The 27,995-nt window shown below is 43.0% G+C and overlaps 1 protein-coding gene across 1 annotated transcript; it reads left to right on the top strand.

Annotated features, from left to right (window-relative positions):
• Positions 1–1,234: 1,234 nt before the first annotated feature.
• Positions 1,235–27,678, top strand: LOC110525364 (transient receptor potential cation channel subfamily V member 4). The gene is made up of 16 exons (XM_021605406.2): positions 1,235–1,670; positions 11,312–11,787; positions 15,103–15,287; positions 16,916–17,068; positions 20,340–20,480; positions 22,591–22,889; positions 23,095–23,274; positions 23,536–23,694; positions 23,864–23,956; positions 24,163–24,236; positions 24,835–25,000; positions 25,110–25,176; positions 25,282–25,592; positions 25,861–25,988; positions 26,869–26,999; positions 27,115–27,678. Exons 2-16 carry the CDS (start codon positions 11,354–11,356, stop codon positions 27,213–27,215), a joined length of 2,622 nt encoding a protein of 873 aa, XP_021461081.2. The 5' UTR covers positions 1,235–1,670; positions 11,312–11,353; the 3' UTR covers positions 27,216–27,678.
• Positions 27,679–27,995: the final 317 nt, after the last annotated feature.

Here is a 27,995-nt window from a genome sequence, read left to right as displayed (position 1 = left end):
ACAATGGAATGGTTAAAAAATAAACATATCCAGGTGTTAGAATGGCCAAGTCAAAGTCCAGACCTGAATCCAATTGAGAATCTGTGGAAAGAACTGAAAACTGCTGTTCACAAATGCTCTCCATCCAACCTCACTGAGCTCGAGCTGTTTTGCAAGGAGGAATGGGAAAAAATGTCAGTCTCTCGATGTGCAAAACTGATAGAGACATACCCCAAGCGACTTACAGCTGTAATCGCAGCAAAAGGTGGCGCTACAAAGTATTAACTTAAGGGGGCTGAATAATTTTGCACGCCCAATTTTTCAGTTTTTGATTTGTTAAAAAAGTTTTAAATATCCAATAAATGTCGTTCCACTTCATGATTGTGTCCCACTTGTTGTTGATTCTTCACAAAAAAATACAGTTTTATATCTTTATGTTTGAAGCCTGAAATGTGGCAAAAGGTCGCAAAGTTCAAGGGGGCCAAATACTTTCGCAAGGCACTGTATGTACACATTCTCATTCACCCCTTCAGATTTGTGTGTATTAAGTAGTTGTTAGGGAAATTTTTAGATTACTTGATAGATTTGTGTGTATTAGGTAGTTTTTGGGGAATTGTTAGATTACTTGTTAGATATTACTGCGCTGTTGGAACTAGAAGCACAAGCATTTCGCTACACTCGCATTAAATCTGCTAACCATGTGTATGTGACCAATAAAATTTGATTTTGTTATTAATCATGTGTGCCCATATCAACTTTAATAACATGTTTTGTACATACTTTGTGAAATTCACTGGTGCCTGCTCAAAAACACAAGAGATTTTAGGAATTGTGGTAGGCTACATGTCTCGGGAACAAAGCAGGTCAAATTGTCTTATTGTCCACTTGGGGGTGCTACTGTGTTACTTTTTGGTGGTAGGATGATTTATTACTGTATCTGCATGGCATGTGATTAGCCAATTCATTGAATTTAGATTAACACCACAATACCATAAAGAAGTAAAACAAAGTGGAGTCCTCTTGTGGGACTGACTGAGGCATTTCAGCTATTTAAAAAAAAATTGTCCTGCTGAAAACAATATCCTAAGTATATAAATACAGTAATTTACACACATTTATGGGTAAAAAAAAAATTTTTTGATCATAATTGTGTTTTTTTAGACTTCAAGGAGTTGCTGGTCTGATGTGATGTCATTGGTCTCCCCCTTGCTGTTTACGTCGTTGTTCTCTTCAGCATTGTTTGCAGAAACAATAAAGGAGCAACAGAGGAGAACAAAGAAAAGCTCCCCCCCGGTCACCTATTGAGTTGTGCCTTTTTAAAGTAAATAAGGTGAAAAGGAGACTGGAGTACCACTTTAAGAGTAGTCCCTGTACCGGTTAGTCCGGTTAGTCCCCACCCAAACACAAGCGTACCTTGTATGCCTGAAAATGGAAACCGATTGGTAGAAACCAGAGGACAGAGGCTGCTGTAGTGTACCTGGGCACACTGCTTGCGGGGCTGAATAATTATTGGACTAGGCTACACGCGAAATCAGATCACTTTTCTCCCAAATACTTGGAAGAAAGAAGTAGCCTACTAAAGTCGGGAGGCAGTCGATCCAAATGTTTTGTCCATAAACTTTTTTGAACTTTTCCTATTGTTAAGAATGAACAACTACACTGCACAAAAGGTCCATTGATTATAGGACAAGGTAAGCATAAAAAGTTCTCATTTAGGGTTCACTTATTTTCAACCGGGAGTAAGGTATTTTGTGTTAAAAATGTTTTTTTGAAAGTGTAATTTTACTTTATGAAGATATTTATCCTATTGTGCCCATCTTCGCAATGGCATTTCTAGAAACAATATTGTACGTATAATAGTCGGGTTGGTGTATGTTTGAGTCCCTAGACTAGTGATCTCTCATTGATTCTAATAGCCAACATTGAGTGTGGCATGTAATTATGAGTTAGGCCTATTAGCAAAATATTATTGTTTAAAAAATCAGTGCGATTTTTCAGTCTAATTTATTTTATACAAATATTTACCCTCTTGCTGGAATATAAGCCACACCATCTTTTAATTGCTTCATATTGGAACTTTTCTGTTCAAAGTTAGGCAAAGAAGCCAAATAATAACATTAAGACATTGAGGTTGTGAACATCTTCTCAGCTCATGAATCTATTGTTATGATGAAACCTGACAGTCAGACATGCATCCCTGGGAATGTGAAACCGATTGTTGAGTTGGAGGCTGTTGTTGAAACAACAGTGGAACTGGCTAAATCCCATTTTCCCACAACCATTTGCACCTGGACGGAACCCTTGCCTTCCCCAGTGGTCTGGGTCATATCCACTAAATCAGTGTTTCCCAATCTGGGATACTAGGATGGGAAAACACCTGAGCCATGGCCTGTTCGCCTCTCTATCATCCAGAAGGCGAGGTCAGTACAGGTGCATCAAAGCTGGGACCGAGAGAATGAAAAACAGCTTATAGCTCAAGGCCATCACCATCCGGCCTCTCCCCAGTACTCTGCCCTGAACCTAGTCACTGTCACTAGCCGGCTACCACCTGGTTACTCAACCCTGCACCGTAGAGGCTGCTGCTCTATGTACATAGACATGGAACACTGGTCACTTTAATAATGTTTACATATTGTTTTACCTATAAAAGGCTCCCGAGTGACATCATGGGAAAATTAATAGAAATTAGCCAAGACCTAAGAAGAAAAATTGTAGACCACCACAAGTCTTGTTCATCCTTGAGAGCAATTTCCAAACACCTGAAGGTACCACGTTCATCTGTAAAAACAATAGTACGCAAGTATAAACACCATGGGACCACGCAGCCGTCATTCCGCTCAGGGAGGAGACGCGTTTGTTCTGTCTCCTAGAGATGAACATACCCTGTGAAGATGCTGGAGGAAACAGGTACAAAAATATCTATATCCACAGTAAAACGAGTCCTATATTGACATAACCTGAAAGGCCGCTCAGCAAGGAAGAAGCCACTGCTCCACAACCGCCATAAAAAAGCCAGACTATTGTTTGCAACTGGGGGGGGGCTTGCAAGCCTGAACACCATCCCAACCGTGAAGCACGGGGGTGGCAGCATCATGTTGTGGGGGTGCTTTGCTGCAGGAGGGACTGGTGCACTTCACAAAATCGATTGCATCATGTGGAGGTAAAATGATGTGGATATATTGAAGCAACATCTCAAGACGTCAGTCAGGAAGTTAAAGCTTGGTCACAAATGTATCTTCCAAATGGACAATGACCCCAAGCATACTTCCAAAGTTGTGGCAAAATGGCTTAAGGACCACAAAGTCAAGGTATTGGAGTGGCCATCACAAAGCCCTGACCTCAATCCTATAGAAAATGTGTGGGCAGAACTGAGAAAGCATGTGCAAGCATGGAGGCCTGCAAACCTGACTCAGTTACACCAGCTCTGTCAGGAGGAATGGGCCGAAATTCACCCAACTTATTGATGGAAGCTTGTGGAAGGCTACCTGAAAAGTTTGACCCAAGTTAAACAATTTAAAGGCAATGCTGCCAAATACTAATTGAGTAAACTTCTGACGCACTTGGAATGTGATGATAGAAATGAAAGCTGAAATAAATAATTCTCTCTACTATTATTCTGACATTTCACATTCTTAAATTAAAGTGTTGATCCTAACTGACCTAAGACAGGGAATTATTACGAGGATAAAATGTCAGGAATTGTGAAAAATGTTTAAATGTATTTGGCTAAGGTGTATGTAAACTTCCGACTTCAACTGTAAGTGAAATAATATGTCTGTGGTCAATTGTTGAGAAAATTACTTGTGTCAAAGTAGATGTTCTAACCGACATGCTAAAACTATAGTTTGTTAACAAGAAAGTTGTGGAGTGGTTGAAAAACAAGTTTTAATGACTCCAACCTAAGTGTATGCGAACTTCCAAATATATATACTGTATTATAGTCAAGGCCATCCTATTTAACAATTTCTGTACATATACTATTCTATCCTACTTATTCTACAGATATACTGCATATTCTATTCACATACTGTCCATAATGTTTATACATCCCACATATATATACTCCGGTATTGCTCATCCTAAAATGTATATATTTCTTAATTCCATTCTTTTACTTTTAGATTTGTGTGTATTATTAGATATTACTACACTGTTAGAGCTGGAAACGCAAGCATTTCGCTGCACCCGCAATAACATCTGCTAAATATGTGTATGCGACCAACAACATTGATTTGATTTAGGACCCCTGGGGGTAAATGGTCTATCCACATGGGGTACTTGAGAAGACTCATTAGACCATAGGTTAACTGGTAAAATGCACATGAGGGGGTACTTCAGAGGTACTCTTGAAAGAGTTTTATGTACTTGGTGGTACAGCAACCGAAAAAGGTTGGGAACCACTGCACTAAGTCCATGTGGATTAAGGAAGTCACTTGGTTTTAGGGAGATAATTATCCTCAGTCTGAGCCAGCTGACATGTCATCACAAATCATTCACCATTATTATTACCAATACATTGGTTTGTGTGAACGAGTGGAGGCTGGTGAAGGCAGGATGGCTCATAGTAATGGTGGGAATGGAACGGTATGAATGATGTGTTTGATACAGTTCCATTGCATTAATGAACCAGTCCTCTGATTTAAAGTGACACCAGCCTCCGATGGTGTGAACACAATAGTAGTAGCCTGTTTTCGGACTCATTCTTCATCTGAACTCCAGAGAATGGTCTCAAATGCCTGGTGGATGACTCATTCATTTGTCACCCCTCTGTTTAGAGAGTTTATCAACGAAAGCCTCTCTTCGTCCTGTTGTTCTTTTACCCTCCACAGTAGAAGTCCATTGGAGTGGAGAAGCCTGATAATCCTGTGTTGGAGTGGACTGGAGGCACTCCTCTGTTTTCCTTGACTGGACCCCAGTCTCTCTGTTTGCGTTGCTCCTCTCGGAGGAAGAGTCTGACTTTGCTTAGTTTACATGTCAACCCTACGTGCTGTCAGAGAGAGACCATTCTGTTGCAATGGACATGTGACAGTTTGTTTGTAGTTTATACCAAGGATGTACAGAAAACGGCCAAAATAAAGGTAACACTTGAGTACTGTAAATTGGGGCATATTGAAAGCAGGTGCTTCCACACAAGTGTGGTTCCTAAGTTAATTAAGCAATTAACATCCCATCATGCTTGGGGTCATGTATAAAAAGGCCCAGTTGCCCATTATTCTGGCTACCATAGCTAGAAGACATCTCAGTGACTTTGAAAGAGGGTCTCAAAGGTGCATAGGGGGTTTAAAGTGTGTGTGTATATATATATATCTCAGTCAACAGATCTCAACCCAATTGAATGATTATGAGAGATTCTGGAGCAGCGCCGGAGACAGCGTTTTCCACCACCATCAACAAAACTCTAAATTATGGAATTTCTGGTAGAAGAATGGTGTCACATCCCTCCAATAGAGGGGCAGTAGAATCCAGAATCTATGCCAAGGCGCATTGGAGCTGTTCTGGTGTCTCGTGGTGGCCCAACACCCTAGTAGGCCAAAGACACTTTATTGGTGTCTCCTTTACTTTGGCAGTTACCTGTATAACACTGTTATTAAAAGACATGCCTAGACAAGGTGACTACATTCTAAAGAATCCAGAATGATGACTTAGCATTGCTGTCCTGTGTGTGTGTGTGTGTGTGTGTGTATGTGTGTGTATGTGCTGCACATTGGACCCTTCATCTCAATTTCTGCCTAAAATGAATACTGCATCAGCACTTTTACGGATGAGCCCTGCATCAATACATCAAATACACAACACATATAAACTCAGCCAAAAAAGAAATGTCCCTTTTTCAGGACCCTGTCTTTCAAAGAGAATTAGTAAAAATCCAAATACTGTAACTTCTAAAGATCTTCATTGTAAAGGGTTAAAACACTGTTTCCCACGCTTGTTCAATGAACCATAAACAATTAATGAACATGCACCTGTGGAACGGTCGTTAAGACACTAACAGCTTACAGACGGTAGGCAATTAAGGTCACAGTTATGAAAGCTTAGGACACGAAAGAGACCTTTCTACTGACTCTGAAAAACTCCAAAAGAAAGATGCCCAGGGTCCATGCTCATTTGAGTGAACGTGCCTTAGGTATGCTGCAAGGAGGCATGCAATGTCCGCAATGTGAGACACCTAAGACAGCGCTACAGGGAGACAGAACGGACAGCTGATCGTCCTCGCAAACGTGGCAAACCACGTGTAACAACACTTGCACAGCATCGGTACATCCAAACATCACACCTGTGTGACAGGTACAGGATGGCAACATCTCCGGCAATATCGCCAATGGGCACAAACCCACCGTCACTGGACCAGACAAGGCTGGCAAAAAGTGCTTTTCACTGACGAGTCGCGGTTTTGTCTTAACAGGGGTGATGGTCGGATTCGCGTTTATCGTCGAAGGAATGAGTGTTACACCGAGGCCTGTACTCTGGAGCAGGATCAATTTGGAGGTGGAGGGTCCGTCATGGTCTGGGGCGGTGTGTCACAGCATCATCAGACTGAGCTTGTTGTCATTGCAGGCAATCTCAACGCTGTGCGTTACAGGGAAGATATCCTCCTCCCTCATGTGGTACCCTTCCTGCAGGCTCATCCTGACATGACCCTCCAGCATGACAATGCCACCAGCCATACTGCTTATTCTGTGCCTGATTTCCTGCAAGACAGGAATGTCAGTGTTCTGCCATGGCCAGCGAAGAGCCCGGATCTCAATCCCATTGAGCATGTCTGGGACCTGTTGGATCGGATGGTGAGGGCTAGGGCCATTCCCCCCAGAAATGTCTGGGATCTTGCAGGTGCCTTGGTGGAAGAGTGGGGTAAGATCTCACAGCAAGAACTGGCATTTGTATAGATAGAAACAGCGCTGTGCTTGTGAAGAGCTGCTGGCAAAACGCACGAAAGTGCTGTTTGAGTGAATGCTTACGAGCCTGCTGCTGCCTACCATCGCTCAGTCAGACTGTTCTATCAAATCATAGACTTAATTATAACATAATAACACACAGAAATACGAGCCTTTGGTCATTACTATGGTCGAATCCGGAAACTATCATTTATTATTTCAGTGAAATACGGAACCGTTCGGTATTTTATCTAACGGGTGGCATCTCTAAGTCTAAATATTCTTGTTACATTGCACAACCTTCAATGTTATGTCATAATTATGTAAAATTCTGGCAAATTAGTTCGCAATGAGCCAGGCTGCCCAAACTGTTGCATATACCCTGACTCTGCGTGCAATGAACGCAAGAGAAATTACACAATTTCACCTGGTTAATATTGCCTGCTAACCTGGATTTATTTTAGCTAAATATGCAGGTTTATATGCAAACCTATAAATACACTTTCCTACTTGTTGATTACTGCTGAGTGGAAATAGGAAGAACGCCCATTTCATGGCTTATACAAGTGTTGAATACAAAGTGTTGACAGTGCTGAGTAAGAACTTAAACATGAACTCACTTATAAAAAATAGTGTCTCTTTACTGTATACATTGACAGTCTCTCTCAAGACATGGTTTTAAACATTTTGAAATCTCACATTATCAACTTTTCTGTAGCTTCCTTATAAGCCTGCTACGTTACTGCAGACACAGTCATCTGAGATATACGATTGGACAGCGTTAGACTTATAGTGCTTTTGATTTGCTCTCTGGGCCCACCGGAAAGGCAGATTTTGTACCTTCAGAAACATAAAATGGCAACAGTTTGCCTACCCGGCGCGCAGGGCAGCTGAATCGGGTGCACATACCGTCAACAACCCAAGACAAATATAAAAAAATAGGAACTCATAACTTGATTTTTGCTGTTTATTTTACAGAAATGTTTAGCGACCCACTAGGAATACCTTGGAGATCGACCAGTTGATCGCCATCGACCTGTTGGGCTGATATTTCTGTGTGGCAGCCCCAGAGGAGCTGTGCGGCAGTCTCAGGGCTACAGCTTAGAGGGAACATTGGGCCTGTGTGTGTATATATATGTGTCTGAAAAGAAAATAAGTGACTTGTCATAGTAAAAGCCTGATACAGAAGACATGCTCCCTCTAGGAATTTCAAGACCTGTAGCTGTGTAGTTGATTTTGGCTAGAGACCTTAACTTGGGTTTCCAATGATTCCCCCACAGGATACAACTTGTTTTGTCCACAGCAATAGTTGGTAACCAGAAGATCAACCTCAAGTCACATTTCACCCATAGTGGCAAATGGAGAACCAAAACCTCTACTCGCTGTAACACCCTTCTCTTTCATCAGTGTGCCCTGTCATGCTTTCCTGCCAGTCTGTATTACTGCCAGTTGCCCTCTCTGCTAGTTTTTGGTCTAACACAGATTTGTTTTTTAGCTCACACAGGACCCCTACATGCTCCAGGGTCACTTCTAGTTCCCCCTGAAAAAGAATACAGTACCACAGTGCGACATAAGGGATGAATGAGGTACGGACAGGTTAAGTGTCCATCTGAATAGATCCCAGGGCCCCAAGAGAACACACATGGGCATTCCCTTCATTTAAGAGGTCTTCACCAGCTTTCTCTTTCTACCATCTCCTTGTCACCCTGAGTAGAAAATGCACTCTTTGGGGTGTAGCCATTCAGACTTTGTCAGGTGGGGATTTGTTTTTTTTCCCCATTTGGAAAACAATCTGGGCCATGTTCATTAAAACATTTCAACATTTTAAAAATGTTTCTTATTGGACCAGTCCAGGTAGTCCCTCCCTGTTTCAGTCAGTTTTCTTTCTTTCCGTTGGTGCCTAATGAACACAACTGTTTTTATTATCATCTGCAACAAAGAGGAATAGTTATATTACATAACATTACTGGACAGGAGTAATGGGTTACTTGCATAAGGTACTTCAAAACAGTTGTTTATGTATAAGCCTATAATGATAATGGTTTAAAATATAATTATTTCAAAACAAAGGTTCTTGCATTACACTGTGATGAAGAGTTTTGCCAAATATATTGATAATGGCTGAAGAATGTCATTGTTTTATATTTTCATATTATGTAATTGGAGAAAATACTCCGTCATGAATAGTGTATTTGAAGTGGTCCTCTGTCGTGTTCTCTGTCTGGTCAGTAGGCTGTTCTCTGTCTGGTCAATAAGCTGCTCTTTGTCTGGTCAGTAAGCTGTTCTTTGTCTGGTCAATAAGCTGTTCTTTGTCTGGTCAGTAAGCTGTTCTCTGTCTGGTCAATAAGCTGTTCTCTGTTTGGCCAGTAAGCTGTTCTTTGTCTGGTCAGTAAGCTGTTCTCTGTTTGGCCAGTAAGCTGTTCTTTGTCTGGTCAATAAGATGTTCTCTGTTTGGCCAGTAAGCTGTTCTCTGTCTGGTCAGTAAGCTGTTCTCTGTCTGGTCAGTAAGCTGTTCTCTGTTTGGCCAGTAAGCTGTTCTTTGTCTGGTCAATAAGCTGTTCTCTGTTTGGCCAGTAAGCTGCTCTTTGTCTGGTCAGTAAGCTATTCTTTGTCTGGTCAGTAGGCTGTTCTTTGTCTGGTCAGTAAGCTGTTCTCTGTCTGGTCAATAAGCTGTTCTCTGTTTGGCCAGTAAGCTGTTCTTTGTCTGGTCAGTAAGCTGTTCTCTGTTTGGCCAGTAAGCTGTTCTTTGTCTGGTCAATAAGATGTTCTCTGTTTGGCCAGTAAGCTGTTCTCTGTTTGGCCAGTAAGCTGTTCTTTGTCTGGTCAATAAACTGTTCTCTGTTTGGCCAGTAAGCTGTTCTTTGTCTGGTCAATAAGCTGTTCTCTGTTTGGCCAGTAAGCTGCTCTTTGTCTGGTCAGTAAGCTGTTCTTTGTCTGGTCAGTAAGCTGTTCTGTCTGGTCAGTAAGCTGTTCTGTCTGGTCAATAAGCTGTTCTCTGTTTGGCCAGTAAGCTGTTCTTTGTCTGGTCAATAAGCTATTCTGTCTGGTCAATAAGCTGTTCTGTCTGGTCAGTAAGCTGTTCTGTCTGGTCAATAAGCTGTTCTCTGTTTGGCCAGTAAGCTGTTCTTTGTCTGGTCAGTAAGCTGTTTAAGACTATGTGAGAGGTTATTGACTTACAGCTCTTCTGACTAACAAATAGCTTATTGTTCTCTGTCTGGTCAGTAAGCTGTTCTCTGTTTGGTCAGTAAGCTGTTCTGTCTGGTCAATAAGCTGTTCTGTCTGGTCAGTAAGCTGTTCTGTCTGGTCAATAAGCTGTTCTCTGTTTGGCCAGTAAGCTGTTCTTTGTCTGGTCAATAAGCTGTTCTCTGTCTGGTCAGTAAGCTGTTCTCTGTCTGGTCAGTAAGCTGTTCTCTGTCTGGTCAGTAAGCTGTTCTCTGTCTGGTCAGTAAGCTGTTCTCTGTCTGGTCAGTAAGCTGTTCTCTGTCTGGTCAGTAAGCTGTTCTCTGTCTGGTCAGTAGGCTGTTCTCTGTCTGGTCAGTAAGCTGTTCTTTGCCTGGTCAGTAAGCTGTTCTTTGTCTGGTCAGTAAGCTGTTCTTTGTCTGGTCAGTAAGCTGTTCTCTGTCTGGTCAGTAAGCTATTCTCTGTCTGGTCAGTAAGCTGTTCTCTGTCTGGTCAGTAAGCTATTCTCTGTCTGGTCAGTAAGCTGTTCTCTGTCTGGTCAGTAAGCTGTCCTCTGTCTGGTCAGTAAACTGGTTGGAAATTCAGAATCATCCCACTCTGTTCTTCAACCCCAAATTGAAAATTCCGGTACCACTTCCTTCACATGAGCTTTGGGCCAGGAAGTGTCAGGCAATACAGTGCTCAGTATTTACAGATTATGTTCCCAGGCTGCCAGTGGCTGCAAATGGCTGACTGGTGTACTTCCTGTGCCATCAATGTTGCCCACAAGATGAGTAGGATGCAAGAGCTCTACCAACACACACCTGGGCTGCAGTGCATAGCGCTTGACCAGGGCCCTTGGGGTATAATCCCTGTAGTGCACTATAAAGGGAATAGTGTGTCATTTCGGACATAGCCCTGGTTACTTCAGGATTAGGGCTACACACAGGAGAGTCACTTTTAGACATACATTTTCTCAGTCTCTTATCTCAGCTCTGGTCAAAGACTTATTTTATTCAAATTACTGTTTTAGAGTAATTAGTGATAGTTGTTCAGGGTTGTGTTCATGAAGAACCAGATGGAAAAAAACAGACTGAAACAGGGAGGGACTAACTGGACCTTCTTGTTTTCTGCGGCAAACAAATTCAGCTAACGTGCCCGAATGTTCACAACCCAGGTCATTCACAGTTGAGTGAGACCAAATGCAAGGGATATGTTTGGATCACTGTTTCTCTCCCATGTCTTTGACCTATGACCTGGGTGGAGTTTTAACCTGCATGTTTTACTGTGATGTGTTTTAGGGCTGCTCCGCTGCCACTCTACTGAGAAGGTATCACGTCGCCATGACGGAGAAGGACACGCCTTCCTTGGCTGTGACCAAGGCTGCTCTGTCCTCGGGCTCAGAGAAGGGAGGAGGTGGAATTGGAGAGGGACAGCCTGATGCCAGTAGTACCTACTCTGATCTATCGGCACTGGCCAACCTGTTTGAGAGTGAGGAGGGCTCCCAGTCAACTCCGGACCTGCCCCAGGACCCTGCTCAGAATCTAGCCCGACCAGGCCAGCTGCAGCCAGGGGACGGTCGACAGAACCTCCGCATGAAGTTCCACGGTGCCTTTAAGAAGGGCATCTCCAACCCCATGGACTTGCTGGAGTCTACCATCTATGAGTCACCTGTGGTGACTGGCCCCAAGAAAGCCCCCATGGACTCACTCTTTGACTATGGTACCTACAGTCACACCAACAACAAAAAGCAAGGCAGGAAGAAGCTCCTACGAGGGTGAGGAGGTACTTGTTATGGTGGCCACAGGGGTTCATGAGCTCATTAAACAACATGTAGAGTTAGGAGAAGCATAGTAGAGATCAATTCCGGGGTACAGCTGTAACCTACTGGGTTCGAACCCGGGTCTCCTGCACACCACAAAACTGTGTTAGCCCCTTGAGCTTAACGCCTATATATCAGCTCAGGGAGTCTTCAGGCGTCAGGCAAGGTTGTTCCTCATACAAATGTCTTTCACCTAACTATACACTGAGTGTACAAAACATTAAGGACACCTTCCTAATAGTTGCACCCCAACGTTTTCTCCTCAGAACAGCCTCACATCGTCGGGGCATGGACTATACAAGGTGTCGAAAGTGTTCCACAGGGATGCTGGCTCTTATTGAATCCAATGCATCTCACTATTGTGTGAAGTTGGCTGGTTGCCCTTTAGGTCGTGGAACATTCCTGATACACACGGGAAACTGTTGAGTGTGAAAAACTTAGCAGCGTTGCAGTTCTTGACACAAACCGGTGCACCTGGCACCTACTACCACACCCTGTTCAAAGGCACTTAAATCATTTGTCTCAATCCATGTCTCAATTGTCTCAAGGCTTACAAATCCTTCTTTAAAATGGCTCCTCCACTTAATCTACACTGATAGAAGGTGACATCAATAAGGGATCATAGCTTTCACCTGTTCAGCTGGTCAATCTATGTCATGGAAAGAGCAGATGTTTCTACATTTTGTTCACTCAGTGTACATAAACACCTAAAGTATGTGTTATACAGTACCAGTCCAAAGTTTGGACACACCTACTCATTCAAGGGTTTTTCTTTATTTATACTATTTTCTACATTGTAGAATAATAGTGAAGACATCAAAACTATGAAAGAACACTTGGAATCATGTAGTAGACAGTGTTAAACAAATCAAAATATATGTTATATTTGAGATTCTTCAAAGTAGCCACCCTTTGCCTTGATGACAGCTTTGAGCACTCTTGGCATTAATTCAATTCAAGGGGCTTTATTGGCATGGAAAACATGTGTTAACATTGCCAAAACAAGTGAGATAGATAATATACAAAAGTGAAATAAACAATAAAAATGAACAGTAAACATTACACACACAGAAGTTTCAAAACAATAAAGACATTACAAATGTCATACTACGTATATATACAGTGTTGCAACGATGTACAAATGGTTAAGGGTACACAAGGGAAAATAAATAAGCATAAATATGGGTTGTATTTACAATGGTGTTTGTTCTTCACTGGTTGCCCTTTTCTTGTGGCAACAGGTCACACATCTTGCTGCTGTAATGGCACACTGGGGAATTTCACCCAGTAGATATGGGAGTTTTCGAATTCTTTGTGGATCTGTGTAATCTGAGGGAAATATGTGTCTCTAATATGGTCATACATTGGACCGGAGGTCAGGAAGTGCAGCTCAGTTTCCACCTCATTTTGTGGGCAGTGTGCACATAGCCTGTCTTCTCGAGAGCCATGTCTGCCTACGGCGGCCTTTCTCAATGGCAAGGCTATGCTCACTGAGTCTGTACATAGTCAAAGCCTTCCTTAAGTTTGGGTCAGTCACAGTGGTCAGGTATTCTGCCACTATGTACTCTCTGTTTAGGGCCAAATAGCATTCTAGTTTGCTCTGTTTTTTTGTTAATTCTATCCAATGTGTCAAGTAATTATCTTTTTGTTTTCTCATGATTTGATTGGGTCTAATTGTGCTGCTGTCCTGGGGCTCTGGGGTGTGTTTGTGTTTGTGAACAGAGCCCCAGGACCAGCTTGCTTAGGGGACTCTTCTCCAGGTTCATCTCTCTGTAGGTGATGGCTTTGTTATCTTCTTGACGCACCCATCCTGTTAGCATGATCATTTTCATCAACAACCGCTGAATTGCAGCGGGTGACTTCAGATTCTAGTAAGGTGAGGCCGGGTGCTGCAGACTTTTCTAGTGCCCGCGCCAATTCATTGATATATATGTTGATATATGTTGATATATATATATGTCTCAGCTCACGGCCCTGTGGGAAGAAATGTGTGTGTTTTTTTGCCAATTTTAACCGCACACTTGCATTATCTGAACCAGCTTCATGAGTAAGTGCTGAGCCCTTGTTGGCTGCCTTTCCTTCACTCTGGTCCAACTCATCCCAAACCATCTCAATTGGGTTGAGGTCAGGGGATTGTGGAGGGCTGGTCATCTGATGCAGCACTCCATCACTCTCCTTCTTGGTCAAATAGCTCATATACAGCCTGGAGGTATGTTTTGTCATTGTCCTGTTGAAAAATGAATGATAGTCCCACTAAGCCCAAACCAGATGGGATGGCGTATTGCTGCAGAATGCTGTGGTAGCCATGCTGGTTAAGTGTGCCTTGAATTGTAAATAAATCACAGACAGTGTCACCAGCAAAGCACCCCATGCTTCACGATGGGAACCACACATGCGGAGATCATCCATTCACCTCCTCTGTGTCTCACAAAGAGACAGCAGTTGGAACCAAAAATCTCAAATTTGGACTCATCAGACCAAAGGACAGATTTCCACCAGTTTAATGTCCATTGCTCGTGTTTCTTGGCCCAAGCAAGTCTCCTCTTCTTATTGGTGTCCTTAGTAGTGTTTTTTTGTTGTTGCAGCAATTCGAGCATGAAGGTCTGATTCACGCAGTCGCCTCTGAACAGTTGATGTTGAGATGTGTCTGTTACTTGAATTCTGTGAAGCATTTATTTGGGCTGCAATTTCTGAGGCTGGTAACCCTAATGAACTTATCCTCTGCAGCAGAGGTAACTATGGGTTTTCCTTTCCTGTGGCGGTCCTCACGAGAGCTTGACTGACATTCACGTCTTAAAGTAATGATGGACTGTCGTTTCTCTTTGTGTATTTGAGATGTTCTTGCCATAATATGGACATGGTCTTTTACCAAATAGGGCTTCGGTATACCAACCCTATCTTGTCACAACACAACAAATTGGCTCAAATGCATTAAGGAAAGAAATTCCACAAACTAACTTTTAAGAAGGCACAGCTGTTAATTGAGATGCATTCCAGGTGACTACCTCATGCAAAGACTGTGCAAAGCTGTCATCAAGGCAAAGGGTGGCTACTTTGAAGAATCTCAAATATAAAATATATTTTGATTTGTTTAACACGTTTTTGGTTACATGATTCCATATGTGTTATTTCATAGTTTTGATGTCTTCACTGCTATTCAACAATGTAGAAAATTGTAAAAATGAAAACCCTTGAATGAGTATGTGTGTCCAAACTTTTTACTAGTACTGTATGTGAGTGTAAATTATGTATGTCTATGGTCCTACACAGTAAGACTGAGATGTCCTGCGATGAAGGTGTGGACCCTACAGGCTCAGATCCACCCATGGTGATTAAAGAGTTTAACCGCACGCTGCTCTTCGATGGCGTGTCACAGGCCGACCCAGAGGCCCTTTCAGGCCTGCTGGAGTACCTGCAGGGTCACGACAAGAGGCTCACTGACGAGGAGTTCAAAGGTGAGATGATCCCAGTGGTGGGTGGAGCCCTCTGGTGCCAAATAGGCTAATTTGAGACAGGAGATATGTCAGCTTTCACAGCCAAAGGCAGAAAGGACAGAGGAAAAGAGAGAGTGTGTATGTGTGCTGAAAGGGAGGGCTTAAGATGTCCTATTCTAGCTACTAAAATAGCATATGAACTTTGTCTCAAACATTTCACCTCGGTTACAATCGTCTTATTCAAAGGGAAGCCTTACCTTTTAGTCCACTTAGCCCTGTGACTAACACCTTTAGTTTTTGTGTCATCCTGGAGTTTTGTCATGACTTCGTATAGTGATACTCAGTACAGATGTCTAAACAGACCTCTTTCTGCCCCTTGGGGTTCAACTCTGTCCTATCAGTATCCCCCCCCCCCTGTTGTTTTTGGCTCCAAACAGTAGAGAGAAGGAAGATACTGTGATGTCCGAGGTTTTGTCCTGCCAGTGGCGTGTCCAATGATAGCTTCCTGTTGGCTGTGTATGTAAGGGGTGGGGCTTTATAACAGAGAGAAATCAGAGCAAACTCTCCCCTCTGGGAAGAAAAGGACTAAAGGGGGCTTGACAGACTAGCTAAAAGAAACTCAGCCCGAAAGTCAACAATAGAAGCAGACAACTTAGTGCTTTAACATTTGGGTTGGGTGTTCTGTTTCTCATGATTGAGGCGTTTCCATTTTCAGTGAAATGTCACGCAAGCTTCCCTTTCTTATCGCTAACGATTTATCACCGGTCTTTACTTCCTCTATTTTTGTGTTTGTGTCCCTAACCTCTTCCCCTTCTCTCAACTGGGAACCAGAGCCATGCTTTTAGAGAGTTGGGGCAATGCAGTTTCTGCATTTACATTACACAGCAACATTCTATAGTAGCCATGTTAGCTCCCCAATCACATTTACATGTGGAATATTTAAACAATGCTATGTTACTGAATGTCTAGAACAATATTCAACATTCTAAAAGTTGTCCTAACTCCAAATATAAGGACACAAGGCAAGACCCAAATGCAGACACAGGAAGCAGATGGTTGATATTTATTAATCCAAGGGGTAGGCAAAAGGTAGGTCGGGGACAGGCGAGAGTTCATAAACCGGGTCAGAGTCCAAAACAGTATCAGACAAAGGGCAGTCTCGAGGTCAGGCCAGGCAGGGGTTTAGTAAAAAGATTTGAGTCCAAACAGTACAAGGGGATAGGCAGGCTTGAAAACAGAACAGCCAGAGTGGTCAGGCAGGGGTTCAGGTGTCAGGACAGGCAAGGGTCAAAACCAGGAGGACTTGAACCAAAAGAAACCGGGAAAAAATAAATAGGAGCAATGTTGACTTGGTTGAAATATACACACACAGGGTATAATTAGCGACACCTGGAGGGGGTGGAGACAATCACAAGGCCAGATGAAACAGCTCAGGTTGTGACATATTTCAGAAATGGTTTATTAGCTGATTGCTTATGAACTTGGTGCTTGGTGTCACCCTGGTTGCAAGATAGTTTTTCACATTAACAATGCACTTTGCTGCAGCAAAGCATTTTTTTTTTTATTTTAAATTTTCATTAATTCCCAGAACTGTACATGTCCACTCTGAGTATCATTAATAACCATCCTTTGTTTTATTTTTTTTCCAGAACCTTCTACAGGTAAGACTTGCCTGCCTAAAGCCCTTCTGAACCTGTACAACGGTCAGAATGACACCATCCCTCTGCTGATGAATATCGCAGAACAGACAGTCAACCTCCATGATTTCATCAACACACCCTTCAGAGATGTCTACTACAGAGGTGAGCTCTCTGCTAGTGATGGGAAATTTGTGAACAGCACATCACCAGTCTCTACTCATATTAGCGCTTCACTAAAAACACGGTCCTGATCATTAGGCACCAAATGAACTGAAACAGGGAGGGACTACTATCTGGACTTGGCCAATACAGATGCTCACTTTTGGTCTCCATTGCAAAACGTTTTAAAAAGTTTTCTGTTGCGTGCACTAATGAACATGACCCAGTACCGTAGGATCGTTTGAAGTAAATCCTATCCTTCTAATTGGATATTATCACCGGTACTGTATGTCTATGATCTCATGTACCTGAAATAGGTGGCCTACTATGCAGCGAAAGACCAAATTATCGAATTACCCCCCCCCCCCCTCCCACACACACACACACACCTTTGTTTTATTACAAAACTGGATAGCAATCGCTGAAGTTCACAAAGCATATTGCATGTACAGTAACAGACAGGTACATGAACTACAGCATGGTCAAGCAAGTTAATGTTTCTGACATTTTTGGACCGGAGCTGCCTCCACTATTCCAGCACCATTTCAACATCATCAAATCACCTATGCTTAGTCTAATACAGTGACAACTTAAACATACCCCCAAAAATATAAATATACAATTTAGTCTAATCAACGTAAGCTAAATATGATACGTCTGTCCATGGTTCTGATTTCTGTGTGTGTGTGTGCACGCACACTTTCACGCAAGTAGAAAAACATGTTGACTCACCTTACTTGAAGAGAAACGCCAATGCCATCCTCCTCTTTTTCATGTTGATGAAACGGTCTATCACTCTGTCATACAGTACATGCTTTTAGTTTTTGTTATCCTAGGCTACCTGGCTCAAATGCTTTCTTGCGAGCCTAACTTTCATTCATGGGAAACGTTAGTTAATTAACATTAGCCTTCTACATCTAGCTACAGTTGAAGTCGGAAGTTTGCATACACCTTACACACCATACACATTTAAACTCAGTTTTTCACAATTCCTGACATTTAATCCTAGTAAAAATTCCCTGTCTTGGGTCAGTTAAGATCACCACTTTATTTTAAGAATGTGAAATGTCAGAATAATAGAAGAGTGATTTATTTCAGCTTTAATTTCTTTCATCACATTCCCAGTGGGTCAGAAGTTTACATACACTCAATTAGTATTTGGTAGCATTGCCTTTAAATTGTTTAACTTGGGTCAAACGTTCCAGGTAGCCTTCCACAAGCTTCTCACAATAAGTTGGGTGAATTATGGCCCATTCCTTCTGACATAGCTGGTGTAACTGAGTCATGTTTGTAGGCCTCCTTGCTTGCAACATGCTTTTTCAGTTCTGCCCACACATTTTCTACAGCATTGAGGTCAGGGCTTTGTGATGGCCACTACAATACCTTGACTTTGTTGTCCTTAAGCCATTTTGACACAACTTTGGAAGTATGCTTGGGGTCATTGTCCATTTGGAAGACCCATTTGCGACCAAGCTTTAACTTCCTGACTGATGTCTTGAGATGTAGCTTCAATATATCCACATAATTTTCCTTCCTCACGTTGCCATCTATTTTGTGAAGTGCACCAGTCCCTCCTGCTGCAAAGCACCCCTACAACATGATGCTGCCACCCTCGTGCTTCACGGTTGGGATGGTGTTCTTCGGCTTGCAAGCGTCACCCTTTTTCCTCCAAACATAACAATGGTCATTATGGCCAAACAGTTATATTTGTTTCATCAGACCTGAGGACATTTCTCCAAAAACTACGATCTTTGTCCCCATGTGCAGTTGCAAACCGTAGTCTGGCTTTTTTATGGCAGTTTTGGAGCAGTGGTTTCTTCCTTGCTGAGCGGCCTTTCAGGTTATGTCGATATAGGACTCGTTTTACTGTGGATATACATACTTTTGTACCTGTTTCCTCCAACATCTTCACAAGATCCTTTGCTGTTGTTCTGGAATTGATTTGCACTTTCCCACCAAAGTACGTTCAACTCTAGGAGACAGAACGAGTCTCCTTCCTGAGCAGTATGACGGCTGCGTGGTCCCATGGTGTTTATACTTGTGTACAGTTGTTTGTGCAGATGAATGTGGTACCTTCAGGCATTTGGAAATTGCTCCCAAGGATGAACCAGACTTGTGGAGGTCTGCAATTTGTTTTCTGAGGTCTTGGCTGATTTCTTTTGATTTTCCCATGATGTCAAGAAAAGAGGCACTGAGTTTGAAGGTAGGCCTTGAAATACATCCACAGGTACACCTCCAATTGACTCAAATGATGTCAATTAGCCGATCAGAACCTTCTAAAGCCATGACATCATTTTCTGAAATGTTCCAAGCTGTTTAAAGGCACAGTCAAGTTAGTGTATGTAAACTTCTGACCCACTGGAATTGTGATACAGTGAATTATAAGTGAAATAATCTCTCTGTAAACAATTGTTGGGAAAATTACTTGTGTCATGCATAAAGTTGATGTCCTAACCGACTTGCCCAAACTATAGTTTGTTAACAAGAAATTTGTGGAGTGGTTGAAAAACAGGTTTTAATGACTCCAACCTAAGTGTATGTAAACTTCCGACTTCAACTGTACATGTTGAACTGTCATCCTCTCAGGCATGAGGCACAACAATGTATGAATTAATGGTTGGATCAGAATCGCCGTTATAATCATTGGCCAGTACGGTGAATTAAATAAAACCACAAGACCAAATCTCTGTCTCCAGCTATGGCTAATTTAGGAAAGGGACAATTTTAGCTAGCTGGCTAGCTAGCCACCGTAGGACAAAAACACAATGACATGCAACAATTCAAGTTTTTTTCTCAATGACATGTGATCCCAATGGAGTTTGATAGGAGTGACTCCAAATCCAAGCTGGATTCCCTTGACACTTTATTTTGTTGAGCCAGGATCATTCACTGTTGAGCTCGCTCAGTTTAGCTTAACACTGACTGGCAATTTTTTTTATACTGTACTTTTTTTTGTCAAGGGATGCCAGATGCTCGCCGGCTTCCCTTGTCTTCAATGCTATGGGTGGCAACAATGTCATACTCGTTTGGACCAGACAGCATCAAATATATGGCCTACAGGAAGAGAGACATAGGGGCGCTGTATCGCTCTCTCTGATTCTTTCTCCTGTGAGAACATTCGGCCTCTTCTGATTGAGGGAAAATGATGAAACACAGCGAGACAAAAGATAAATTATTGATTTTTTTTCTAAATTGGTCAATTTTTGGGGGGGCCTGGCTTCCCTTGGCATTCATGAAACGCCACTGGTGTTGACTGACTCGTGTGTGTCGCTAGGCCAGACGGCGCTCCACATCGCCATCGAGAGGCGCTGTAAGCAGTATGTGGAGCTGCTGGTGGAGAAAGGGGCAGATGTCCACGCCCAGGCCCGCGGACGCTTCTTCCAACCCAGGGACGAGGGGGGCTACTTCTACTTTGGTAAGACACCACAACGGTAGAATCAGATCTGATCCATTCTACTGTCTACAGAAGCTCTTTGTGGTCCTCATCGGACTATGTAAGATTCAGATTCAGGAGGTAATATTTATTACCATACCAAGAACCGAAGTCCTCAGTCAGCAGGAGCTTAATCAAATCATGCTTTATTTATACAGCATATTTCAGACATTGAATGTAATGTTTCAGACAATGTCCTTCAAATAAAAAAATATAAAAAGAAAAAAAGAAATATTTACTACACAGCAAACATAAGAATATCAATAAAAACGGAATGACTAAAAAGCACCCTAAGGAATAGCCATGCTAAAAATATGCATTTTAAGACCTCTTCTATATATGCTTAAAGTGACAGTACAGTGCAGGAGTTTGGTTTAATCACATCATGAGACTTCTCAGGTATCCATTTGGTGCTATGTATACTAAGTCATGCCATCCTAGTCTATTATTGAACGCTGCCAGTATTTCGATACTAGTAAAGTTATATTCTATTCCTCATGGTTTTCAATGACGTGTGTTGTTTTACATGATCCCCACACAGTAAAAAAGTGGTTTTCTAGCTATCTCAGTGAGTCTTTATTGTACATGCCCAAAGGTTTGGGCTATAAAGACTGGATCGCTGCACAGTAGGATAACTTAGAATAAATATGTACTGGATCACAGCTAAGGTATTGCTTAGTTTCTCTTGTAAAACGCTTTCAGTTGCCATGGTAAAATGAACTGACATTTGAGGCCACCTTTCCCTTTTTACGTTGCTGTTTTGGGCTGGGCAAACACATTCAGGATAGTTCGATGGGCCAATGATAAACTACTGTAACCACCCAAAACTAGTCTGAAGTCATCAAAACGATAATTCTTAGTAGTCATCTCCAGAAAATGAAAAGAAAACATGTCACAAGTTCAACAAGTATTTCTGAGCAGTTTGGGGAAAGGTCTGTGTCTTGCTGTGGAAGAAAAGCAAACATACTCACTCGACTTCAGACGGGTGGGTTGCCCTTGCCTTGCTGATGTCACCGAGGTTGCTGGCCGAGAGTACATTGACAGAAAGCCTCCAAATGAAACTCACTCCATACTGCCCTCTGCTGATTGGACAGTATCCCTGAAACTCTCAACCCTGAACCCAACATTCGACTATAGCCAGAGTAGACTAGCCTACATGCCATTCACCTCAACTAGACCTTCCAGCCTCAAGTTCAATAAACACATTTTCACACTATCCTTTCAAACCGAACTGCACTGTGCTGGCTCGGATATGTTACCTTGCTTGACATTGTTCTTTCCAGCACTGTGTCAGCAACTATGGTGGATACGTAACCAGGCCTGTGCAGTACCCTACAGCTCGGCTTGGCTCAGGGATGTGAAAGGGCTATAAAGGAAATGGAGGGAGAGGCAGATAAAGAGATACAGGTAGAAAGAGAGAAGATTTTAGTAGGCAAATATATACCCAAAATACTCTCTACTGTTAATGTATTAATGCATTCAATTCCATGCTCATCATCCGAGGGATGATATCCAGTTGCACTAAGTGCGACTGTCATTCCCAAATCATTCCCAAATCCCGGTGTGTCTCTGGCACAGTGCTAGTCATTCGCTACGGAGCTTTGTGCTGAGGTGAACAGGAAACCTGGCAGAGAGGCGACAGCTAATGTGATTTAGCGCTATACTAACACTCAACGAGCACCCATGCAAATTCATGAAGAGGAGCGTTTCCCATGCGAGGTGACAGGCTAATCTGTCACCCATGGCAACAGCTTGTTTTCAGCAGCTGCTTTTGGCACATTGGTTTCAATACATGGGCCACTCCCTCAGACAAGTGGTACTAATTGGGCTCTTTTCGTTGCAAGAATTTAAGTCCAATCTTTGATCCACGTATAGGGAGCATTGCAAAGACATGCTTAAAGTGGTTTGCTGTTTCACATTAACTTTTCATGAACACATAAACTTCAATTCCTGGAGTGGATAGAGACTGCCTGAGTACCAGGTCAGCGGGGTTTGCACATTTGGGACTTTTCTATTGGTTCCATTGTAAAAGGGGATCCTTTTGATGTATGTGCTTGTTGCTGTATGTCTCTGACGGTATCTCTTTGGCCAGGCGAGCTGCCTCTTTCGCTGGCAGCGTGCACCAACCAGCCAAACATGGTACACTACCTGACCGAGAACGCCCACAAGAAAGCCGACCTTAGACGGCAGGACTCACGTGGTAATACTGTGCTGCACGCCCTGGTGCACATCGCCGACAACACTCGGGACAACACCCGCTTCCTCACTAAGATGTATGACCTGCTGCTGACCAAGTGTGCCAAGCTCTACCCAGAAGGCAGTCTGGAGGACGTGCACAACAACGACGGCATGTCGCCCCTGATGATGGCGGCCAAACTGGGAAAAATCGGGGTGAGATTGAGAACGAACACATATCACGTGTATGTGGAACTATAATCTTAAAGGGATATTTTGAGTAACATTAGCAATGCCAATGGGAATGCTTTTGCGTAGCGCTTCAAGGGGTTAGGTATTGTATTATTGACCGAAAAATATAATCACATCCATTATAAAATAAACAAAAAAGGTAAACTTTTTAATTATTATTTTCTCCAAGGTTTTCCAGCACATAATTCGCAGGGAGATCAAGAACGAGGAGGCACGTCACCTCTCGCGGAAGTTTAAGGACTGGGCGTACGGTCCCGTGTACTCCTCCCTGTACGACCTCTCCTCACTGGACACCTGTGGAGAGGAGGTGTCCGTGCTAGAGATCCTGGTCTACAACAGCCGCATTGAGGTGTGTGATACCCGGCTGAGCTAAAGCCTGGGCTTTAAAGCTCTGGGAGCTAACTCAAGTCTTCAGTGTATGTTTTGTGGCTAAGCATATGAGGTGGGGCATGATAGACAGGGTCTACGTGTGTTGTCTATCTGTACCTGTAATAGATGTTTTACTGAGAGAAAGGGAGAGCCATTATAGTCCTAGGAAAGAAAGAAGATGATGTCTCTTTCACACCATACTCACTTACCATTAGTGCATGTCTTCCTGCACTGTCCCCAGAATCGCCATGAGATGCTGGCTGTGGAGCCCATCAACGAGCTGCTGAGAGCCAAGTGGCAGAAGTTTGCTGCCGTCACCTTCTACATCAGTGTTGTGTCCTACCTGTTGACCATGATCATCTTCACCCTGGTGGCCTACTACCGCCCATCCCAGGGAACGGTACGTATGTGCCCAACAACTATCATACAAATACAAAAAATGTATGCATTTATACAATGTATGAAAGTGTTGGTCAAGTGGCATTATTATTATATTACTATACGTATACTGTGAAACCCATACTGTTGTCACCACCAGCAAAGCTTTAACTCTGTTTGTCCCCACCCAGCCTCCGTACCCCTATACCACCAACACAGACTACCTGCGTATGGTAGGGGAGATTGTCACCCTGTGCTCTGGAGTCTTTTTCTTCCTCACCAATGTGAGTTTTTCCTTCCGGTTGAAGCATCCAATCAGTCAGACAGCTTTGAATGTTGACTCTACAATAAACAACTTCTTTCAAAGATGCCTCAATGTGTACACAAACATACACTTTTGCTATAAATCTTAGATCTACCCTGTAAATGTATCTTGTTCTTTCTTGATTCATTGAATCAATCATTTCCTCTCTCTCCCCCCGCTTTGTAGATTAAGGACTTCTTACTGAAGAAATGCCCTGCGGTGAACTCACTATTTGTCAATGGATCTTTTCAACTGCTCTAGTAAGACTCCAGCCCTCCCCCCTCCTCCTCTGTAGCTCCCTCTGGCTTGTACTCAAGGCTTATTTCTCATCCTCTTTTAATTGAGTCCTCTAATGAATTCCACATTAAAGCCTCCATTTCCCTGGTACGTTTTCTAGTTTACATCTTCTTTAATTAAACCTACGATCCCATCAAAGAGCAGAGGATTTTCCAGCGCCGCTCCAAAGCATGTTTGTTTTCATCATTAGCGCTGCGTCTGCGATGGCCTACACGGTGTGCCCGTAAAATGCCAAATGGCATTCCCGTGTAGGTAGGAGGATGATTATTTTATTTATTTTTATTTGAACCTTTATTTAACTAGGCAAGTCAGTTAAGAACAAATTCTTATTTACAATGACGGCCTACTGGGAAAAAGTGGGTTAACTGCCTTTTTCAGGAGCAGAACAACAGATTTTTACCTTGTCAGCTCAGGGATTCGATCTAGCAACCTTTTGGTTACCTTACGGTTACTGGCACAACGCTCTAATATTATTGTACAACATGTATCTTGTACATTTCGGTCAGTTTTCTTCCATTTGGGGCAAATGAACACGGCCCAACTCTTCTATATATTTTTTAGCTTCATCTACTCTTTGCTGGTGATAGTGACTGCGGCCCTCTACCTGTCGGGTATCGAGGCCTATGTGGCTGTGATGGTGTTTGCGTTGGTCCTGGGCTGGATGAACACTCTTTACTTCACCAGAGGCCTGAAGCTCACCGGCACCTACAGCATCATGATACAGAAGGTATCAACTCCTTCACTCTTTCATCCATCACATTGAATTTGAAATGAATGTGGACTTCTTTGGACACTAGATGGCAGATCACAATTTATCCTTCTTCTTTGGCTCTCAGATTCTCTTCAAAGATTTGTTCCGGTTTCTGCTGGTCTACCTGCTCTTCATGATTGGATACGCATCAGGTACAGTGTCCTCTACTCAGCACTTCTTCTTCTCAGCAGTCTGATGACCAGTTGAAACAGAAGAGAACTTCCCTCATCTCCTCATGTCTCCCATCTCCTCCCCAGCTCTAGTGTCCCTCCTGACAGTGTGCCCCGGGCCGGAAGAGGTGTGTCCAGAGAAAGGTGGCTGCCCCACATACCCCCAGTGCCGGGACACTAACACCTTCAGCAAATTCCTGTTGGACCTGTTCAAACTGACCATCGGGATGGGCGATCTGGACATGGTCAGCAGGACTCAGTACCCGGCTGTCTTCCTCATCCTGCTGGTCACCTACATCATCCTCAGTTTTGTTCTACTGCTCAACATGTTGATCGCTCTGATGGGAGAGACGGTGAGCCAGGTGTCCAAGGAGAGCAAGAAGATCTGGAAGCTGCAGGTGAGTGAGGAGGATAGCTGATGGACAGCTAGGTTCCCTAGAATTCATTAGGGCACATTGTAGTAAATGTTGTGCAACAGAAAACAAAAAACTATAATTTCTTATTGGACAGAAAGTGGAGAAAATCAGCTTTCTTTTTGGGGCCTAATTAACACAACCTTGTTATCCTCTGTTGACGGCATTATGCACAGTGCATCGTCTAGGCAGAGCCACATTATATTCTGAAAGACACAAATACATGTCGGTTGACATTCTGTTTTAACGACAGTGGGCTACGACCATCCTGGACATCGAGCGCTCCTTCCCTGTGTGTCTGCGGAAGTCCTTTCGGTCTGGGGAGATGGTGACAGTGGGGAAGAACTGGGACGGCACCCCTGACTGCCGCTGGTGCTTCAGGTACAGTCACTTCTCTGGACTCTCACCCCTCTCTGCACTAAAGAAATGTGTCTGATTGGTCAGTCAGACAGCCCAGTGTCTTCTTTTGTGATGTGCTATATTTTCTGAAAAAAGTTATTCTGGGGGCCTCCTGAGTGGTGCGTCTTGACCGGGAGTCCCAAAGGGCGACGCACAGTTGGCCAAGCGTAGACCGTGTTAGGGGAGGGTTTGGCCAGGGGGGCTTTACTTGGCTCATTGCGCTCTAGCGACTCCTTGTAACAGGCCGGGCCTTGTAGCTGACTTCGGTCGTCAGTTGAACAGTGTTTCCTCTGACACATTGGTGTGGCTGGCTTCTTTTATTTATTTATTTATTTATTTATTTTACCTTTATTTAACCAGGTAGGCAAGTTGAGAACAAGTTCTCATTTACAATTGCGACCTGGCCAAGATAAAGCAAAGCAGTTCGACAGATACAACGACACAGAGTTACACATGGAGTAAAACAAACATACAGTCAATAATACAGTATAAACAAGTCTATATACAATGTGAGCAAATGAGGTGAGAAGGGAGGTAAAGGCAAAAAAGGCCATGGTGGCAAGGTAAATACAATATAGCAAGTAAAACACTGGAATGGTAGTTTTGCAATGGAAGAATGTGCAAAGTAGAAATAGAAATAATGGGGTGCAAAGGAGCAAAATAAATAAATTAAATACAGTTGTGAAAGAGGTAGTTGTTTGGGCTAAATTATAGGTGGGCTATGTACAAGTGCAGCTTCTGGGTTAAGCGGGCGGGTGTTAAGGGCTTGGCGGGTGACTCGACCTTCGCGGTTTGGCGGGTCATGTTTCGGAGGGCGCATGACAAACATCTTCTAATGCAAACATCTTCTGTGGTCACCCAGGGTGGATGAGGTCAACTGGTGCCACTGGAATCAGAACCTGGCCATAATCAACGAAGACCCGGGCAAGAACGTAACAGAGACCCTCCAAACCTCCAGTACAGTTCATCAAACTGTCCGTGGCCTGAGGAGAGGTGAGACTCTTATACTTGGTTTCTCACACAGTTTACAAAGACAAATGTACAGTGTATAAGGGCAAGGTAAATCACATTAGCCAACCTTTGACCTTTGTTCCCCAACCTCCTGTAGATCGTTGGTCCACGATGGTGCCGCGGGTTATGGAGCAGAATAAAAGGCAGCAACCACGGGATCTAGTATTGGAAATGGAGCCACTGACCTCCAGACATTGAACCTGTGCATGGCCAATGGGGGGCCCCGGGTCCTTAAGAACACCCTGCAGATCGGAGGTTATCATACTCAAACGGACAAAAAAGTGTTGGGCCACAAAGTTTGCCACTTTGCACAAAACTCTGTTGCCAAAAATATGTATTTAAGTATTATAAGAAAATCAAACAGATTTTTAGAACGTTATGAATCTAACGTATGTTCAAGCCAACCATTCATTTCTCTAAATAGGATTCTACTTGATGGTATTAACTCAGGGGGAAGGTGCATCTTTACCTGGTCGCTGGTTCGAATCCCCGAGTTGACTAGGTGAAAATTATGTTAATGTGCCTTGAGCTAGGAACCTGTATGTACAGTTGAAGTTGGAAGTTTACATACACCTTAGCCAAATACATTTAAACTCAGTTTTTCACAATTCCTGACATTTAATCCTCGTAAAAATTCCCTGTCTTAGGTCAGTTAGGATCACCACTTTATTTTAAGAATGTGGAATGTCAGAATAAGAGTAGCGAGAATGATTTATTTCAGCTTTAATTTCTTTCATCACATTCCCAGTGGGTCAGAAGTTTACATACACTCAATTAGTATTTTGTAGCATTGCCTTTAAATTGTTTAACTTGGGTCAAACGTTTTAGGTAGCCTTCCACAAACTTCACACAATAAGTTGGGTGAATTTTGGCCCATTCCTCCTGACAGAGCTGGTGTAACTGAGTCAGGTTTGTAGGCCTCCATGCTCGCACACGCTTTTTCAGTTTGGCCCACAAATTTTCTATAGGTTTGAGGTC

Source organism: Oncorhynchus mykiss, chromosome 6 (assembly GCF_013265735.2).
Source record: "Oncorhynchus mykiss isolate Arlee chromosome 6, USDA_OmykA_1.1, whole genome shotgun sequence".
Lineage (NCBI taxonomy): Eukaryota > Metazoa > Chordata > Actinopteri > Salmoniformes > Salmonidae > Oncorhynchus > Oncorhynchus mykiss.
Note: the sequence above shows the minus strand (reverse complement) of the source record. Positions and strands in the feature narration are given on the sequence as shown.

Excerpts from the sequence above, each read along its gene's own strand:
- LOC110525364 (XM_021605406.2), top strand. The coding sequence starts at position 11,354 with ATGACGGAGAAGGACACGCCTTCCTTGGCTGTGACCAAGGCTGCTCTG. Across the intron at positions 17,069-20,339 it reads CAGAGATGTCTACTACAGAG|GCCAGACGGCGCTCCACATC; the intron begins GTGAGCTCTCTG and ends GTGTGTCGCTAG. Across the intron at positions 27,000-27,114 it reads TGTCCGTGGCCTGAGGAGAG|ATCGTTGGTCCACGATGGTG; the intron begins GTGAGACTCTTA and ends AACCTCCTGTAG.